Source organism: Neoarius graeffei, chromosome 4, assembly GCF_027579695.1.
Source record: "Neoarius graeffei isolate fNeoGra1 chromosome 4, fNeoGra1.pri, whole genome shotgun sequence".
Taxonomy (NCBI): domain Eukaryota; kingdom Metazoa; phylum Chordata; class Actinopteri; order Siluriformes; family Ariidae; genus Neoarius; species Neoarius graeffei.
In genome coordinates this window covers 113,382,767-113,403,710 of record NC_083572.1, presented here as the reverse complement: position 1 = coordinate 113,403,710, position 20,944 = coordinate 113,382,767, and the positions used below count along the sequence as shown (strand labels likewise).

At 43.4% G+C, this 20,944-nt stretch overlaps 1 protein-coding gene across 1 annotated transcript in view; it reads left to right on the top strand.

Moving 5' to 3' along the window:
- The first annotated feature begins 7,163 nt into the window (after positions 1-7,163).
- os9 (OS9 endoplasmic reticulum lectin) overlaps positions 7,164-20,944 on the top strand; it is a 41,287-nt gene continuing 27,506 nt past the window's right edge. Inside the window, exons 1-11 of the mRNA XM_060920229.1 lie at positions 7,164-7,339; positions 7,642-7,818; positions 7,969-8,032; positions 10,059-10,135; positions 11,050-11,148; positions 11,238-11,439; positions 11,952-12,110; positions 12,222-12,334; positions 12,417-12,459; positions 16,466-16,557; positions 16,648-16,881. Coding sequence (XP_060776212.1) covers positions 7,190-7,339; positions 7,642-7,818; positions 7,969-8,032; positions 10,059-10,135; positions 11,050-11,148; positions 11,238-11,439; positions 11,952-12,110; positions 12,222-12,334; positions 12,417-12,459; positions 16,466-16,557; positions 16,648-16,881 — 1,410 coding nt within the window. The 5' untranslated portion in view covers positions 7,164-7,189. The remainder of the gene's footprint in view (positions 7,340-7,641; positions 7,819-7,968; positions 8,033-10,058; positions 10,136-11,049; positions 11,149-11,237; positions 11,440-11,951; positions 12,111-12,221; positions 12,335-12,416; positions 12,460-16,465; positions 16,558-16,647; positions 16,882-20,944) is intronic.

Here is a 20,944-nt window from a genome sequence, read left to right as displayed (position 1 = left end):
TTGGGCTGAGCCGTGCCGTGCTGAGTTGGGCTGAGTCGAGCTGAGTGGGGCTGTTGGAGTTGCATTTCGACTACAACTGCGCTGAACCGTGCTGGCTGGAAGTGGGTGGACACATTGGGTGGAGTTAGCGAAAGTGGGTGGACGTCACATGATGTCGTTAGGCGGCGCAAACAGTGACATCAGTGATCTTTTAAGCGGTAGTCTCACGACCTGGAGAGTAAACAATAAACATGGAGGACATGGAGTCGTTAGTGTTGCTGGTCTTGGTTCTGTGGCTTGTTGTCACCGACAACGCCAACAGATACTGGCAAGAGCGTATAGATGAGGCGAGGCGCATAAGGCTTCAGAAATTCTCGTAATTAGGGCCCGAGCCCTATGGGCGAAGGCCCTATTGTTCTTGTAAGAGTTCACTATTATTATTCTTCCGTCTTCTACTGCTTCTTCTTCTTCTTCCGTCTTCTTCTTCTTCTTTATTTTTCTCCGCTGTTGGGCTATTTTCGGGGCACTTGCCATGGGCGAAAACGCACGAAATTTGGCGCCAGTTCCGAGAATTGCCACCGCTACTCAGAACCAGAAGCCCAAAATTGGCCGGGGCTCAGGGCCTCTATAGCGCCCCCTAAGTCGTTGTGATTTTGGCCTCCCGCATTAAGGTGCCTGGGTGCCATGTAGTTTGTAGTAGTGGCATGCCATTTGGTACGCATATGTATCTCACTAAGCCGGACAAAAATGTAATGCCAATGCATTAGCCACGCCCAACAGGAAGTGAGGTAATTTCACTTTTGTGCGAAATGCATGGCCACGAAGACGGCACAACTCCTCCTAGACCGTTCATAGGAATGTCACCAAAATTGATACACATCATCTACAGACATGGCTGACAAAAGTTACTAAATACGTTTCACGTAGGATAAACCGTTCAGAAGTTATACGTCAATCAATTTTCGATGCAGAATTTTACATGCTTAAAAATTCATAACAAATCTTCTGATTGCTCAAAACTGCTCATACTTGACACGCAAATCACTCATTGGGCTTCTGACATGTTACCCAATTTCTGTGATATTTCGCCACTGGGGGCGCTATTTTTGGGCAAAAATTCCAATCTTTCCTCAAATTTGGTCAAACTTCACGGCCACCCTCTTACTACCTCCCATGTCATGTACACCACGTTTTGGAAATTTTCGTCCATGGGGCGCGCTGTTTTTGGCCGACGCAATTGCTCCAAAACGGGTTTTTGGTAAATAATTCCATAATGCTTTTCCTTCACACCACTACCTTGTGATAGTGCATTGCTGTTGTAGACACTTATTTTTCCAACTCATAATCGCTCATGTACAGCATAGCGCCACCTACTGACATGGGAAAAACCAAAAAATTTATTCTTCAAAAATCTATATCTCATCTTCTATTTACTCAATTGTCATCAAACTTCATACGCTAACTCTTCATAGCTCACCTGACATCTACGCCAAATTTTGTGTACTTTCGCCCCTGGGGGTGCTGGTTATGGCAGAAATGATATTGCAGCTTCTGATTTGTCAAACTTGCCAAGCAAACTCTTTACAAGACCCTTATTGGGGCGCTTGCCATGGTTGACAACGCACGAAATTTGGCTCCTTTTTCTTAGACTGCCACCGCTACTGAGAACCAGAAGCCCAGATCCAGGCGGGCCTCAGGGCCTCTATAGCGCCCCCTAACTCGTTGTGATTTTGGCCTCCCGCATTAAGGTGCCTGGTTGCCATGTAGTTTGTAGTAGTGGCATGCCATTTGGTACGCATATGTATCTCACTAAGCCGGACAAAAATGTAATGCCAATGCATTAGCCACGCCCAACAGGAAGTGAGGTAATTTCACTTTTGTGCAAAATGCATGGCCACGAAGACGGCGCAACTCCTCCTAGACCGTTCATAGGAATGTCTCCAAAATTGATACACATCATCTACAGACATGGCTGACAAAAGTTTCTAAATACCTTTCACGTAGCGTAAACCGTTCAGAAGTTATACGTCAATCAATTTTCAATGCAAAATTTTACATGCTTAAAAACTCATAGCAAATCTTCTACTTGCTCAAAACTGCTCATACTTCACACGCAGATCACTCATTGGGCTTCTGACATGTTACCCACTTTCTGTGATATTTCGCCACTGGGGGCGCTATTTTTGGGCAAAATTTCCAATCTTTCCTCAAATTTGGTCAAACTTCACGGCCACCCTCTTTCTACCTCCCATGTCATGTATACCACATTTTGGGAATTTTCGTCCATGGGGGGCGCTGTTTTTGGCCGACGCAATTGCTCCACAACGGGTTTTTGGTAAATAATTCCATCATGCTTTTCCTTCACACCACTACCTTGTGATAGTGCGTTGCTGTTGTAGACACTTATTTTTCCAACTCATAATCGCTCATGTACAGCACAGCGCCACCTACTGACATGGGAAAAACCAAAAATTTTATTCTTCAAAAATCTATGTCTCATCTTCTATTTACTCAATTGTCATCAAACTTCATACGCAAACTCTTCATAGCTCCCCTGACCTGTACGCCAAATTTTGTGTACTTTCGCCCCTGGGGGTGCTGGTTATGGCAGAAATGATATTGCAGCTTCTGATTTGTCAAACTTGCCAAGCAAACTCTTTACAAGACCCTTATTGGGGCGCTATTATTATTAGGGCCCGAGCACCGTACAGTGCGAGACCCTATTGTTGCCATGTGTCCAATTCTGTGCTTTGTCGCCATTGCGGGAGTAATGTCTCTTGCCGAAGAAGCTGTGGAAGGTATTTCGCGGGGACGCATGCCCCCGCCCCCCCTTGGCCGCTGGCGCGAGGGCCCGTCGAGGCCGCTTGCGGCTTTAATTCATAATTCTTCTTCTTCCGGGTTTACGGTGTTTACAGATCCCAGCGTGCTCGCGGGGCGTGTGTGGGCGTGTGAGGACACTCCTCCTCACCAATCAGTGCACAGGGGAGTGTCTCCTCACACCCCTAGCCCCACTCGGCTCGGTTTGGCTCGCTTCAGCCTCACTGCAAAACCGTGCGAGTTTTGGGTGCTCAGTAGGGCTGAAGCGAGCTGAGTCGTGCTGCTCTGAGGTAGTCGAAACGTGAGCCATGTCGGGCTGAAGTGAGCTGAAGTGAGCTGAAAAAGGGCCATTAGAGTCTTTTCCCTTAGCAGTCTGCGCTGTGTGCCTTCGTCCATAATGCCCAGTACAATCTTATCGCAAATCATCTCATCTTTTAATTGCCCATACTCACATGTGGCGGCTTTCTCCCTCAGTCTAGTAACAAACGTGTCAATAGTTTCTCCATCTTCCTGCTTGCAACGTCCAAACGTATCTCTCATAAATGACGTTCTTCGCGGGCTTGAAATACAGATCCAGAGCGTCCAGTATGTCTTTAGGATCAGCCCGTTGAGCTTCGGTGAGAGTCAAATTATGACGGTAAATGTGTCTGCACTCACTTCCCATGATAGTCTGTAGCATAGCAGCTTGCACATTCTTCGGTTTGCCAGACAGACCCGTGACCAGTGTATAATCCTCAAATTCTGCTCGGAACGTTTCCCAGTTAGCACACCAGTCACCCACGAAACTCATAGGTGAAGGTGGGGGAATATGGGCAGCCATGCCATGCCCCGCAACCGCACCAGCTCTTGGTCCGCCTTCCTCTTGCATAGTGTATTCCAAATTAAAACACGAACAAAAGCGCAAGTTCACTAACTTCTGACACCATGTTATAGTAGGTTATATTGACTAAAAGAAAGACAGACATTCAGGAATGGTGCAATGCCTGTGTGTATTCAGAACATGAGAACAAGGTCCTAACTTCTGTGGTCCGTGCATATCATAATAAAAGTCGTCAGCTAAACTAGACCCCGTAACAGTGTCAGTGATTTGAGGAAAAAGAGGAATTAAAAAGTTTTCATGACTACAGTTTCATTTAATGTCCCAAATAATTGAATAATGGGATTAGATTAATAAATGAATTCTGTGCTATGGTTATATGGCATTCACTCACCGGCCACTTTATTAGGTACACCTGTTAAACTGTTCATCAATACAAATATCTAATCAGCCAATCACATGGCAGCAACTCAATGCATTTAGGAATGTAGACATGGTCAAGACAATCTACTGAAGTTCAAGCTGAGCATCAGAATGGGGAAGAAAGGTGATTTAAGTGACTTTGAATGTGGCATGGTTGTTGGTGCTAGACGGGCTGCTCTGAGTCCTGTAGCACAAACTGATGAAAACATTAATGCTGACACCTTTCTGTTTTAGCCAACATTAACTGTTTCAGCAGTATGTGCTCCGGTAGCTCTTCTGTTCTGTGGGATTGGACCATATGGGCTAGCCTTCATGCTCCATATGAATCCATGACACTGTCGCCAGTTCACCGGTTGTCTTTTGGATCCTTGGACCCCTTTTGTTCAGTACTAACGACTGCATACCAGGAACACCCCACAAGATGTGTCATTTTGGAGATGCTCAGACTCCGTCATCTCACCATCACTATTTTGTCAAAGTCACTCAGATCCTTACACTTGTCCATTTTTCCTGCTTCCAGCACATCAACTTCAAGAACTGACTGGTTTCTTTCTTGCTGCCGAATATATCCCACCCCTTGACAGGTGTCATTGTAATGAAATAATCAATGTTATTCACTTGTTCACCTATCAGTGGGTTTAATGTTATGGCTGATCGGTGTTCGTGGACAGTCTGGCCTGATCAGAATCAGAATCATGTTTATTGGCTAAGTATTTTGGCACACACAAGGAATTTGGTTCCGGCAGTTGGTGTCTCTCTAGCGATACAGGGGAGGAGAAAAAAGTGTGAATATATTTATATGTAATATAAGAAAAATTTATATATGTATACGTAATGGGCAATATAGACATTTCTCAATATAATAAACATGTGATCTACAATAACTATTATATACAATACCTCTATTATACACAATGTCTAAAATATCTGTATCATCCATAAACACTAATCCTGTACAGGGTCGCGGGTGAGCTGGAGTCTATCCCAGCTGACTATGGGTGAGATGTGGGGTACACCCTGGACAAGTCGCCAGGTCATCGCAGGGTTGACACAGAGAGACAAACAACCATTCTACAGTCAATTTAGAGCCACTAATTAGCCAAACCTGCATGTCTTTGAGGGAAACCGGAGCAAACCCACACAGACACGGGGAAAACATGCAAACTCCACACAGAAGGGCCCTTGCCGGCCGCTGGGCTCGAACCCTGAACCTTCTTGCTGTGAGGCGACAGTGCTAACCACTACACCACTCTGTATTATACATTACAATACATGTAACATTGCACACATACTGTCCTCACTGTGCATACACTGGAATATTTATATTCTGTCTTTTTATTCTGCTTTTTAAACATTTCTCTTGTGTATAATGTCTGCATTGCATTTTTCTAGTTTAGTTAATTTTATGCAGCATCCAAGAGGAGTGTGTGGGCCCATTGCACATCTCATCTTATTATCTCTAGCTGCTTTATCCTGTTCTACAGGGTCGCAGGCGAGCTGGATCCTATCCCAGCTGACTACGGGCGAAAGGCGGGGTACACCCTGGACAAGTCGCCAGGTCATCACAGGGCTGACACATAGACACAGACAACCATTCACACTCACATTCACACCTACGCTCAATTTAGAGTCACCAGTTAACCTAACCTGCATGTCTTTGGACTGTGGGGGAAACCGGAGCACCCGGAGGAAACCCACGCGGACACGGGGAGAACATGCAAACTCCGCACAGAAAGGCCCTCGCCGGCCACGGGGCTTGAACCCGGACCTTCTTGCTGTGAGGCGACAGCGCTAACCACTACACCACCGTGATCAGCAAAAACATCCTGGGAAATAAACATCAATAACTGCAGAACACAAAGTGTTTTAGGCTTGACCCCGTGAGGAAACTATTTTTATGAAAATATTTGATCTAGAAGCCTGGAGCAATTCTTGAATCCTGATGTGTATACACTATAACAATTAAATAAACAAGCCTTATTTAATAAACCAGATTGCTTCTAAAAGCTTGGACTCGACTCTGTAGTGTGTAACAGTGTCTGTAATGGCTTTTGTGGGTTATTTCCTCTCTATTACGCAGTGGAAGTATAGACATAGAAATATCAAAAAGAATCCAATCTGCAGCATCAGCTTTCGGAAAACTGAGAAGTCGTCTATGGGACCAGAGAGGAATCCATCTGAAAACCAAGATGAAAGTCTACAGAGCCATCATAATGCCAACACTTCTGTACAGCTCTGAAACTTGGACCATCTATAAACGCCACATTAAGAGTCTTGATAAAGTACAGCAGAGACATCTCCGACAACTAATGAACATCTCATGGAAAGATCACGTGTCAAATTTTGAAGTACTGGAAAGGGCAGAAATGCAGAGTGTTGAGGAAATGCTCACCACATGTCAACTAAGGTGGACAGGACATGTTACACGCATGGAAGACAGCCGACTACCAAAAGCTGTTTTCTATGGAGAACTGAAAGAAGGGTCAAGGAAAGTAGGAGCACCGCGGCTGCGCTACAAAGACGTGTTCAAGAGGCACCTGAAGAACATTAATGAATACGAAAACTGGAGGGTGAAAGCTGAAGATCGTGTGACCTGGAGGAAGGTGGTGGCCGGCGCTGCCGGCGCTATCAGGGAACGAAATGTTCAGTTATTGTCAAAAAAAAAAGGCAGCGCAAACTAGAACCAGCACCTCCACCTGCTGAAGCGACCTACAGGTGTGTCATCTGCGACAGGACATTTAAGACAGCAATTGGGATGTCCTCCCACATCCGCCATAGGCACAAGCCCCTCCCCGTGTCATCGTCGTTATCGACGGACTGCTAAAGAAGAAGAAGACGCAGCTCTAATTTGATTAAAAAAAAAAACCAATCAGGCAGTAAATCAGGATGAAATTATGTGTTAAAGTTAAATAAAGTCATTTATAAAGCAGCTTTCCAGTTTCACTCCTTCTGTCAGTCCAATCAAAATCCTTATCGTGTCTGGTGGGATGACCAATTTAACGTCTCATCCAATGATAACGCGGCATAGAGTTGATTGACTTGTACGATATCCAATCCGATGGCGCATTCCTGGAACGTGAGCCAATCCGCGTCCTCTATTATGATAGACCGGCACAATAGTGGTTGGTTTGTGATGCGAGAGAAATACACAATATGGCGGCTTCCTTGGTCCGGTTTTTGAGAGGGTTGTATGTTTTATTTTTAATATGTCTGCTTTCGGCTTCGGCTTTTTTGAATTTGGAGGAGTTAAATGAAATGAAATATGGGATTCAGATTCTTTCGGACCCCGTAATTAGAGGGCAGGTGAGTGTAAATCCGGGCTAATTAATACGCTAGCAAGCTAACTAGGCTAAATGTTTTGATGCTTAGCTAGCGGAAAGGTTTAACAGGATTAGCATGGCTGAAATTGGATGCTAGCTTGCTAATTGAGGTAGTTAAGATTGATGTTAATTATAATTTTTCTTCATATACATTAAAAAAATCTGTTCAAGGATTAATTGTTATATCTATAGTTTATTATTATTATTATTATTATTATTATTATTATTATTATTAGTTGTTTATTGTTAATCACTTCCTGTCTCTCACTTCCTCTCCTCCATCAGATGGAAGATGTGATGTTGGTGTCCAGTAAATATAAGCAGCTGTATGAGTGCCGGTTGCCTGCGCAGGCGGTGAAGTTCCACCAAGACCCTGTTCCTGACTCGGACCCTCAGGGTTACAGTGGCCCGGCTGTCCCTGAGCTCCTGAAGCCCATGCATGATGCTCCCTGCCTCGTCAAGGTCCTTTCTCAGCGCAGCCCCAAGCGTTTTATTGCACTTACACCACTGATTATTTTCTGCCATACTTTTTATCTATTTACGGTTACATTTAAACAAGCCAGTCCTAGTTCTCACTCTGTTTCTTCACCTTTTCTGTCTTCCTCTCTGCAGACTAAAGACTGGTGGACATATGAGTTCTGCTACGGACAACACATCAGACAGTATCACCTTGAAGGTGCAGTGTGTGTGTGTACAAATGTTTACTGTTAAACTCCACAGTGTGATGTTTAAACTAGAGCCCTGCACTCCTGCGGGACCCGACGCAAAGCACTGCGGCGCGGGACAAATTTTGAAAGCTCATTGCGGGCGGGAGGGGGAGTGCACAATGCGGGCGCGGGTGGGCGAGGTGATAAGCTGCAGTCCCGCTAACTAAAAACATGTTTAAAGTAAAATTTATAAATTATTAATTTGTCTATCATATATAATTTGTGCTGGATATTTTATTTGGCATTAATAAAAACATTTTAAGATGCCTAAATTTGCGGATGTGGTCTAATCTCGCGTACGTTTCCGATTCCTTTCCGCTCTTCCGTGTTTGAGATCTCCGATCATGGCAGAAGAGCAGAGCTCCTCTAGTGAAGCTCACAGTGCTTCAGAAGTAAGTGCTGCTTTAAAAAGAGGTACATTTACCGTTAAAAAGTCAAGAGTATTAGTCCTAAGTATTAAAAAGTATTTCAAAAAGTATTAACTAGTATTAAAAAGGACTGTGTATCGCACAGATTGTTCAATTTAAAGCGAGAAATAGACAGTGTATAATCTGAGGAGCTGGTTGTGGTTGCGCAGCACTTCATATGAGAGGAGAATGAAATCGCGGTTGGAATCATAACGCCACAGACTCGGAAGTGCGAGTGCGCAAATCAAAGTCAATCAAAGCGAGAGCTGTCAATCATGAGCGCATGCAGCGCTCAACTTGGAATGTGTCAGCAGAATGTCAGAGTCTAAACAATAAACTTACAATAAATGAAGGATCGGTCAGTGGAGAGCTCAGCTAAGCTCAGCATGTTTAATTCCCCAAGCCAATGACAAGAACTTTCGTGAGAAATAACACCAACGTCTGCATCATGCGGGATTTGCGGGCGGGAGCAGGACTGAAAATCATAATTCTTTGCGGGAGTGGGCGGGAGCGGAACTGCACAATGCGGGAGCGGGACTGAAAATCCTGTCCCGCGCAGACCTCTAGTTTAAACAACAACTACATCCTCGATCCCGGTTCTGATTCTACCAATGTGTGTGTTTAACAAGTGTGTGTTTTTTGTCCAGAAGTATTCTACTTTACCTACACTTCTGTGTACAACTGATTTGGGGGCGGAGCTGTATGTGAACTGTTTGTGATGTCACTAAGTTATCAAACCTGTCACATTCAAGATGCAAATTTATTTTAGGGTAAACACTTTACCTAAGGTATTCAGTGAGCTAATTTAGTCACTAATGTTGGAGATGGTACATGGTGGTTGTCATGGTAGCATTGGAATCTATGCTAACTAACATGAGCTAGTTTACTAGTGCTTAGCGAAGTTGGTCAGTGTTAAGGCCTCTGCATGCTCGTGCGACAAGGCTTTCGCAGATAGCTTTTCGCAGACAGTTGTAATTTATTGTTGAGCGGGAGTAATAGGCGTGCGCGATGTTATTCACCGGCACAACGCAAGGGGGCGCGAAGTCGCTAGGAGTAGTTGGTGGGTGTGGTTAGTGGAGTGTTTATCCTCCGGTTACTTATAATGACTAGAACTTTTTTTTTTTTTTTGTAATGACTAGAACTGGAGTCGTATAGATGTACGTACTTCCTCAATCAACCGCTCTTCATGCTGCTCCATCTTCGCTCGTGTTTTTAAAAATGCCGGTCGTGAAAACAAAACAAACTGGGAAAGCAGGGAAGTGGAAGTGCATGTACAGCGGATGTAGAGTGGACCAATCAGAGCCCTCTTGTCTGCGACGCTGTCTGCGAGGCTTCTGCGGTGGTCACAATTTTTGGGAGGTGCGCGCAGAGCGTCTGTGAAGGTGGGGGGGGCTACGCAGACACTATCTGCGACACCGTCTGCGAGGACTGGGTTGTCAGCATAAATTGGCCTTTAAAGGTATCAGGATAGGAATGAGATAAGGACATGAGGGAGGTATCTAATTAGCATATTGTTGAATATTCATAATTTAAATTTTTTAAAATGGTAAAAGTGTAGAGATGTTACATTATTTTGATGTGTGTGTAGATTCAGAGATTAAAGGTGATGTGCTGTTTCTGGGTTATTTTGAGTCAGAGTTTGACTGGACCAATGAGACTGCTAAGGTAAGACAACTTTAATCTACTCTCCTGTCTCACTCCCCTTCTGTCTTGCTCCCACCCCTTCTTGCTTGCTTGCTTGCTTGCTTGTGTCATACTCTCCTTCTCCTTTAGGTGGTGTTTACATTAGACCGTATCAGCGGATCATCAGATTAACGTTTTTAAAACGATTCGCGTGCACACAGCAACGCCAATACATGGATACGCTAATCACATGACTAATTAGACGGCACGTCACATGATCCCAGTGCATATCGGGCATGCGCAAGTCACTCACCACTTGCAAGTGGAAGGACGGCAAGCGAACACCTTCTCCAGCAGATAAACACACCTGGCTGTGATGTTCATGTTCTCACTGAGTTTAAGCGCCTGAAGGAGGTAAATAAGTTGAAATGTGTAAATAAACCTCAGTGCGGCTCAGCGCTTCCTCCTGCGCTCCAAATCACTCCGCCCTGAACAGCGAGTGCCCTCTGGAGGGTGCGCACTCCGGCCCTGCGCAGCTCACAGAGCGCGCGAGTGAAGCGCACGAGCAGTGATTCGGGACTGAGCCGCTGTGTGTGTGATCCCAACGCCAGCGAATCAGGAAGGTGGATGTCACAGTGACGTTGTCCAATGACGACGTCAGCTAGAGCTCAGCACTGCATTTCCTCGTTCCTCAATGTTTACACAGCAACGGATCAGATACGTACTGGGTTGAATACGTGGGCCCTGGCGGATTCAAGTTGTTCCGCCTGTGGAGTCGTTTCCCAGCGTTTTAATGTGCACGGACAGTGCATCCGCGACGAAAACGAGACGGATACGGTCTAATGTAAACACCACCTTAGTCTGTGTCTCAGTGTTTGGTTTTTCTGTCTTGCTCTCTCATCTTCCTCTCTACGTCAGTATCACAATGTCCTGTCTCACTTTCTGCCCTCCATCAGGCCACTAAACAGCACAAGCTGAAGCGGTATCACAGTCAGTTGTACGTCAATGGCTCCAAGTGCGATCTGAATGGAAACCCACGAGAGTCCGAAGTCAGGGTGAGGGCACGCGCGCGCACACACACACACACACACACTGAGACATTTGTAAGTCTATAATGTGTGTGTGTGTGTGTGTGTGTGTGCAGTTTGTGTGTGAAGAGGGTTCGAGTGATTATATCTCCCGTGTGGACGAGCCCCAGTCGTGTCACTACGTCCTGACAGTTCACACGTCCCGTACGTGTCAGCACCCCCTCCTGCGCCCCCCCTCCTCTGCCAAGCCGCAGGCCATCGTGTGTCAGCCTGCTCTCAGCGCTCAGCAGTACATGGACTACGTCAGAGCGCAAGTCTGTGAGTACGCGCCCCTGTCTCATGATGTGTCTCACTCATGATGCCTCATTCATGAGACATGCACTCTGTCTCACTTAACTCTGTGTCTGTGTGAGTGCCTGTCTCCTACCTCACTTTCCTGTCTCACACTCCTGTTTCTTTCTCTGTCTGAATGTGTGGCTCATGTCTCACTCGCTCTCTGTCTTGCTGTCTCTCACTCTCTCTTTGTCTCACTCTGTGTGTCTCTGTTGTGCATGGCTCATGTCTCCCTCTCCTGTCTTTGTCTGACTGCATGGCTCCTGTCTCACTGTGTCATCTCCGTGAGTGCAAGTATTTCTGTCTCATTCTCCTGTCTCACTCCCACTCTGCTCTGACTGAGTTCAAGTATCCTGTCTCTCTCTCCAGTTTCACTCTCTGGTTGCAATCCCACTCTTTCTGCATGAGTCAAAATCTGTCTCACTCTGTCATTGTCTGTGAGTGAAAGTGTGTGTCTCTCTCTCTCTCTCTCTCTCTCTCTCTCTCTCTCTCCTCAGCTGACACGAAGCGAAAAGTGGAGCAGATCTCAGAAGAGCTCAGAACACTCGATCAGATTCTGTCCAAAGATGAAAGCAAGGAGGAAACGGGAAGTGATGTAATGGATGAGGAGTCTGTCCCACCCACTGATACGCCTCCTGTAGAGTCTGAGGTCAAAGGTCAGTGTGTGGTTGTAAGTGCTCAGTTTGAGTACTGTTGTACTCAGTATGCAGATAGTCACAGTCAGGGGAACTGGGCGGAGCTTATACAGTGATCGTCTTTCTGAACAGATGCTGTAGATGAGGAGGGGGAGGAGTCAATGAGTGAGGAGGCAGAGGATAAAGATTTCTGGGACGGAGTCACCAAACCACAGGGGACTGAAACACAAACACCTGAGCTGCAGGTACACCCCCAGCACTGAGGAGGGGGTGAAAACTTTTGCACCACAGTCATTAATCATCAGGGTTTGAATTGTTTCTCTGCAGGAGTCTGACGGCGCGTCCGAGAACGAAGCCGACAATAACGACAGTAAGAAAACTCGCCTTGTTACACTTTACACCACAGCACTGATGAGGATTGGTCACGAGGTGTTGATTAGTTCTCTAGAACAGCAGTTCACACAGTAGTGCAGGTTTATAGTAATGCTCTCAGTCTAATGCGTTATTTCTACAGTAAATAATTATGTAAAATGTTGAATAAATTAACGGTAAAAAAGCTAAATAGCAAATAATTAATAGCTGTATATAAACGAATGAATAAGTAATTTGCTAAAGGATGGGCAAATAAGTAGGTGGTTAGGTAATTAAGTTAATATGTAAATGAGCATATAAGGGAATAAAATAAATTATTCAAAAGTAGCTCAATAAATAACTGAGCAAATAAGAACACAAATAAGTAGGTAAAGTGTTTAAATAGATAACTAAATGTAAAAATAAATTGGTAGGTATCAACAAATATTTAGTTAAATAGGCAAGTAATTGGGGAAGTAAACAAAAGTACTTTATGTAAAATAAGGCAGTTAATATGTAAATGAGCATATCAGCAGGCCCGCCGACAGGGGGGGACAAACGGGTATGTTGTCCCGGGCCCAGGAATGGGGGGGGCCCAGAACTGGGCTCTCATGAAGTTGCGATTATTTTATTTCATTTCAAAATGTGTTGATTTGGGGGGGGAAATGTGCTATATTTGCATTCAATAAATGATTTCTAGATCTTTTGCCTTTATTGTCTTTGAAAAAGGCGTCAAGAACCCCCTACCACCCCTAATGCAAAAATGGTTTGGTCTGACTCTTTGATTAAGGGGAAAAAAATGACATCGTTCGATCATAGCGCTTCGACAATCAGCGTGCGTGCCATTTGCCAACATGCACAAGTCAGGAGCACAGAAAAGAAAAGAAAAGAGAAAAAGAGAGGAAGAAACCAAGAGACTCAGGGGCTCACTGCATAAATATTTTAAAAAAGATTGGGATGATGCAGCAGGTACTAGCAAAGGCAGTGGGGCAGCTGAGCCAGGTAAGACCAGTGTTGGGTACGTTACTTTCAAAAAGTAATTAGTTATAGTTACTAGTTACTTTTCCCAAAAAGTAACTGAGTTAGTAACGGAGTTACTTTGTCATAAAAGTAACTACCGTATTTTCCGGACTATACGTCGCTCTGGAGTTTAAGTCGCATCAGCCAAAAAATGCATTATGAAGACGAAAAAAACATATATACGTCGCACCGGACTATAAGTTGCACTTTTTTGAAGGGTTATTCTATCCATAGAATCTGTGATTGTATCTGATAAGCGGCGCGTGGTTACTGCGCGACTGCATTGTTTATTTAATAAACGAACAGCTGAGCAGTGACAACGCGCCCTTTGCCCTGTAAGTAGCCTAGTCTGATTATTTTAAATATCTACTACTATCTTTAATACCATCACTATCGTTATTACTAATAGCCTATATTATTATTATTATTATTATTATTATTATTATTATAACTAATATTAGTAGCCTATTACTGATGCATTAATCAGTTTGCTTTTAGAATATTTTTACCGGTAGGGCTTATTATCGCCCCATGGCTCTTTCATCTGTGTTATTAAAGCTGTAGTCATCATCTAGGAGTGTCATTCTTCATTTTTGTTGAATTTTATTTCATCAAATCAGAGGTCAAGTAGGCTATAGGTATATCATCTCCAAAGACAGGTACGGTAGTAAAAACAACCGTCTAGTGAAAAAAAAAACAACAACCGCTTTTAAATCCCCTACTTAAATCCTTAAAATGAGTCATTTAACTCATGTCTTGTGTGATCTGATCTCCAATGGTGAAATAAACCGGTTGTGATGAGTACAGTCTGTTATTTTAGAAGATAAATGTAATATATAATTTAATATATAGACTAATAATTAATATTTTATAATATAATATCACGACATATTACTGTCTGTAACTGTTTGTCACTAAAGCGTTTTCTAAGATCATAATGTCTGATATTATTATTATTATTATTATTATTATTATTATTATTATTTTACACACACAATAAGCGCATGTGCATAAAGTTATAGTAAACCATCCCCCGCCTTTTTTTTTTTTTGAGTCGCCGGACCCACCCACCTCCTGCGTTCTGGGACCTCCCACTTCACAAATTAAGCACTGCCTAAAATTACTACATAACTTATTTAAATAACTATAGGCCCATCATTAATAATAAAACACAGGTCAGTCAAGTTTATCAAGCTGATGATTTCACTCCAAATCAGCAAATCCATTGAATTCCTCATCCTCGGTGTCGCTTCTGAACAACTCTGCCTCCAGCGGCAGATGAAGCGCCGTTTCCTCTTCTTCTGCGTGGCTGTCGTCAGACTCGGCATCAGCTCCAGTTATTCCGCGGTGAAAAAAAAAACCATATATACGTCGCACCGGAGTATAAGTCGCATGGCCAGCCGAACCATGAAAAAAAGTGCGACTTATAGTCCCGTTACATTTTGTTCCCCCTCAAAAAAAATCAAATTCAATTAGTGTAATCATAATAAAAGTGAATGTTAAATGTGTTTAATGACTGAAATGGACACTCAACAGAACCAATTAGTAACGTTATCTACACTATATTAATATTTTTGTGGGACAATGTGAGATAAGACATCTATCAAATGTAATATATTTTTGTAGTTATTAAAATTATGTTACTAATTACTGGCCACTGACGAGGACAAACGCTTTGTTCCTCGGCATAATGTGCATTGCACGTAAACACTCTTGCCTTTTATTTCAAGTAATGAAAAGTAATGGCTGTATTTCCAGTGTGAAAGCGCAGTGCTGGGCTGACCGCTCGCCATCACTGGGTCTTCCGATTGAAAGAGCGCGCAGTAGTGCAGTAGGCGTGGCCTACCTACGTATGTTGTCCAAATCTACTCTGATTGGCTTACTGTGCCGTTGTCTCGTGTCTCCCCGCCCCACACGAAAGCAGAGTAAAGAAAGGCTGAGCGAGCAGCGTGCCAGATGAGAACAGCTTTAATAAAGTAACGCATAGCATTTTATTGTAAGTAACGGGAACGGCGTTATAACGATGTAAAAAGTAATTAGTTAGATTACTCGTTACTAAAAAAAAAGTAACGCCGTTAGTAACGCTGTTTATTTCTAACGCCGTTATTCCCATCACTGGGTAAGACACAGCCAACTTTTTCCAGCCCCGTAAAGTAACCCCAACCAAGGCACGCGCGGCACGCAATTCATGTTACAAACGAGGGGAGAGCAAGTCACACTGAACACCATATCAAACGCACAGGGCATTGAATCATTTCATAACCACAACGGCTTAATAACATTGTGTTTCATATATCTGATTGAAGCTAAGAATATTCACATTAGCCCGCAATCATATCCCGCCGTTTCTCGAGCGGTGTGTTCTTCTCTGCTTTTCACACTGGACAGTACGCACGCACGCACAACAAAAGTCCGGCGCATTGCATTTCGCACCTGAATAGTTGCAAACTAAGGAAATGTTAAAACTGTAAAAATGTTGAAATGCTAAAATGAAATGGTTGTTGACCGGTTGAATGGTTTTTGAATACCTGTCATTTAAGGGTTGGAGTGAGTAGAGACTGGGATAAGAGAGGTGGGTGTGTGGGTTGGCCCGGGGGGGTTGTTAGGGGGGGCCCATTCAGAGCATTTTGTCCCGGGCCCAGCCAAAGCTGTCAGCAGCCCTGCATATCAGTATTAAATAAGGAATATGTAAATTATTAAATAAGTAGCTAAATAAACGAGTAAATGAGCAAGTAAATCAGAATCTAAACAAATAAACATGTAAATTGAGTTAATAAATTGCTAAGTAAGTTAATGATCAAGTGAATATGTAAATGAGCACTTCTGTAAGTAAATAACTAAGTAAAATTATAGCCTTTTTTATTTTTTTAATGAATAAAATGGCAGTACCTGGTAAATGTTCTGTGGTGTGAGAGGAATAAAACACTTGGGTATGTGCTGTTCCAGGAAAATAATCAGCCTCAGTGTGGTAACTGTGCTTCATCACTATGTGTTTGTGGTTGCAGTATTTGGAGAGGAGAAGTTTAAATTTAAGATCATGACGGATCCTGTAGACCTGATGAAGTTGGTGCAGCACCTCAGAGACAGTAACAGGAAGGTCGGTGCTGCTCGGGGGGGGGACTTCAGTTCAGTGACCTTCAAAACTGGAACTCAAGCTCCTTTCCTTCTGCACTTGCTGTGATTCCAGAATAAAAAAGCTCAGCTGAGAAATGGGAGAAGCCAGTCTTCATCGGAGAAGGGGAAGGAGGATGAGGAGGAGGGGGGGAAGAAAAAGGAAGAAGAGGAGGACGGAGATGGCGATGAAGATGAACAGCTGCTGAAGGAGTTTGAAGAGGAGATGGCCGACCTCTCGGTTCCTGCGTCCAAAATTGTCCAGATTAAAGAGGAGATGCAGAAAGAGTTCGACAACATCATAGAAGAGGTACTGCATCCATCATCATCTGTAGTGAAAAAAGACTCGGATTCAGAGCCAAAAAAACACAAAATACAGCCTTGGTGCAATTTAAGAAAAATCACAAAATAGAAACTCAGAGCAATCATTTAAGCACGCACACACATACATAGCATCTAGGTGCAATTAAAAAAAAAAGCATGAAAGACTCTTCCCCCCCCCCCCCCTTTGCATTTTTCAAAATGTTCACTAGAGGGTAGTGTGATATTAAACAGCACAACGTGTGGAAAGGGAGACAACACTGCTGCTTATTTACAAATAAAAAACGTAAATGTAGTCATGAGAATCAGAAGTTTACTGATCAGGAATCTGAAGTAGCAATGACCGGCCATTTTTAAAGTAGTTGTCATAGAGTTGTGTAACGTATCAAATTAAAGAGCGTGAAGATCTGAATTGAAAACCTTGTTTAATTTTATAAACATGTCTTTAAAAAAAAGAAAAAAAGTTATGAACATTTGAAAATCCAGTGGTGTGTTTTTTTTTTTTTTTTTTTTTAATAAAATTTCCATTTCGGTCTGTTGCCCTGGGTCACAAACCAGCAACCATTTTCCATTAATGAGAAAAAAACTCAATCAGAAATTAACAGACCAAAAAGCCAAAAATAGAGAGATTTAAAATTTTGAGCATCAGGGTAAGAATTAGGGGCGGCACGGTGGTGTAGTGGTTAGCGCTGTCGCCTCACAGCAAGAAGGTCCGGGTTCGAGCCCCATGGCCGGCGAGGGCCTTTCTGTGTGGAGTTTGCATGTTCTCCCCGTGTCCGCGTGGGTTTCCTCCGGGTGCTCCGGTTTCCCCCACAGTCCAAAGACATGCAGGTTAGGTTAACTGGTGACTCTAAATTGAGCGTAGGTGTGAATGTGAGTGTGAATGGTTGTCTGTGTCTATGTGTCAGCCCTGTGATGACCTGGCGACTTGTCCAGGGTGAACCCCGCCTTTCGCCCGTAGTCAGCTGGGATAGGCTCCAGCTTGCCTGCGACCCTGTAGAACAGGATAAAGCGGCTACAGATAATGAGATGAGATGAGGGTAAGAATTACAGATAAAGTCTTCTTGTTTATCACAATTCTGCACCTAGAAGACGTAAAAGTAACACATCAGTGAAATCGGTCCGTCCTTTGTGTTTAAGCATCAAAGCCAGAATTTATCGGGTATTTTCACTTTAAATTGTGGATGCCGAGTGTGACTAGTGACGGTGGTGCTCGAATGCGCTGTGTATAAGAGGCTCAAACGTTTGTTAATTCTCTTCAAAACAGTATCACTGATATTTATACACCTCTTTTTTTTTTTTCCTCCATAAAAAAAAATTAGGAATATCATTTGATTTTTAGGAAGGATACAACATTTCCCTCAGCAATGTCATCTTTCGCTAGTCTGGTTAACACCAGACCATATCACAAGTGAAATATGGTCTGGAATCCGCCTATAGAGATCTTGCATGTGACGTCACAGCCGATCCAGATTGTGACAGATGCCATCGTGTCGGTCAAACGCCATATTCCGCCTTCTACTTCTACTTTTACTTCTACCTTTTCTTCTGGAAAACCCTACTATATACAATTCTACTACAACGGCTGTGGCTACAAGCTCTCCCTACCTGTGCACGGTTTTTATGTTTTTTGTGTGTATTTTTGCGTGGTGTTCGTCTGTACCGGACTTCAATATCCACTACAACTGTATGGACTTACTGGACATTGGTTTCCAGCAGAAAATGACGGTTTGTAGCGATTTCCATCGCATGCACAACATTCCGGACGAGGGAAAGAAAAAAAAACATTCTGGACGAGACCAGATTGCGAGACCAGCGGGGTCTCTGTGGATTGTTATCGGAAGCAAAGCGAAGGAGGTGGCGCCGGGAGCCGAAGCAAAAGCGAGGCTACAGGCAGAGCCGGCCTGTTGACTAAGCTCAGAAAACAGCTACTCAAACCTCCACTGCCAAGCCTCTACTTCTCCAACGCCAGATCCATGTAAACAACACGGACGATTTGGAATTACCTTATTCTATAATCGGCTGGTCAGTGCTATACTCAATACTTAAGTGACTTACCCATCCAGTGAGGATCATTTTCTTGCTTACAAGATGCCACATCTGAGTCGCTGACAAATCCTGAATTTCTGTAAAGAAAACTGTCCAGAGATTTATAAGCACGCAGTGCTTCACCACTGAACAGCGAGGGAAAGTTGATGAGGTAATCATACACGTCCGGGTATTCCGCTGGCAGTTGGCAGTTCAAAATCCGGTCGTGAAAACTCCGTCCGGTAAGCCATAAGGGTCACAAATCTGTAGATCGTTTATTTTAGACATATATCTAGTTATCTGTTCATTAGAAAAATGAGCCGTGTAGTCCGTCGGTTGAAATTGATCCATTCTGTACACGAGTGCAGCAGTATTCAGCGGTGTTTTTGACCGACACGATGGCGGTTGTGTACTTTCCGGTCACGTGACTGCAAGATCTCTATTGAATTTCTCGTAGGGGAGGTGTGGTTTATGATCGTCAACGGCCGTTTATTGGACGTTGCGAATGTCTATCATTGGCGTATACGTAGCCCATGGCCAATCATGGCAGTTGTACCCGGTGACGTAGTTAGAGCGACGAAGAGGCGAAGAAGAGAAGGAAAGAGAAAGAGAAGGCAAAACAAAAATAGGAAAACAATGGCACCGAACGATTACTGCCGTTTGTGCAAGACAAAGCTTGATCGAAAGTTTGGATCGTATTGCTCGCCGCCATGTTAAATGTGATCCATAAACAGTCCCAAATAAACTGCAAGCTTCCATTTGTTGAGTAGTACGCGTCACCGTCTTTCCACCCCTCCCCACTCTCTGATTGGTTCCCTAACTCAGGCGAGCCTTTAGACCATAGTTTCCATGCTGTCTTTTCAGATCGGAACAATTGTGCAAAGCAGCATGGGATTTCCCAGGCTAATCTTTCGCAGCACTAGACAGCAAAGTGTGCTGGCGATTTTACTGGAAAATCAAATCAGCATGAGATTTGACCACTAGGTGGGAATCATGAGTTTCAAGCTGATTGAACCAACAACAGAACATACGGACTGGTGACGAATATCACTTACAAAAACCTAAATGGCGGCGCCCTTGAGTTTGGTGTATTGCATCACGCAACGTTTAAAAAAAAAAAATCTTAAAGTAAAAGCTCATCACAATGCTGCACAAAATTAACAGTATATTCTGTACATTTTATTTATTCTTGAATTGACACTAGTTTTATGTAAACACTTTTAAATGTCTTTAAAAGCCAAAACAGAAACATGCTGTTCTCCCGTACAGATGTATAGGAGGGTCATCATGTTCGCAGCACGCTGTCAAGCCTAATTTAAAGTTTAATAATGTAATGCAGGGATGAGAGTTTTCCGCTTTTCGGCAGATTTCTGCTTTTTCTGAGCAAAAATCGATATTATGCCAAATCCGTTGAGATTTTTTTTTTTTTTCCATTGAGGGGTGTTGGGGTATGTTCCTTCGTGATACTCAAGCGTACGACGATGTTACATGTTTACATTTTCACCATCTTTAGTCTCGCTAAGTCTCGCGGTAGAATACATGTTATCTACAATGTAATTGGCCAAAACATCGCTGGCGAGAGCATGATAGCCAATCATAACAGTTCTTACAAAAGTACCCGCATTGTTCTGTTTTATCGAAACTTGCACATGTTCATCGTCGCTGCGCTTCAAAAATACGTTTCTCTTTCGTATCGGCATTTTTACTCAAAATGCCGAATACAATTGACAAGCGAGACGAAGCGAAGGTACGTGAAATCGATGCTGGTACAAAAAACAGAGAGAGGACTGACAAGCTCTTGTCTTTGGCCAAAAGGCTGAAGTCGTCGTCGAAATGATTAAATGAAAATGAGAAGTGACTGTGAACTATAAATAATTGTATAAAGTGTACATAGACATTATCCCATAAACTTAGCATTCGTTTGATTTGATACATTGAACATGTATATGATGGTCAGTAAATCTGAATTAATGCTGACAGTTTTGAAAACTTAAATATTTCAAAAGACTTTGAAATCATATGCA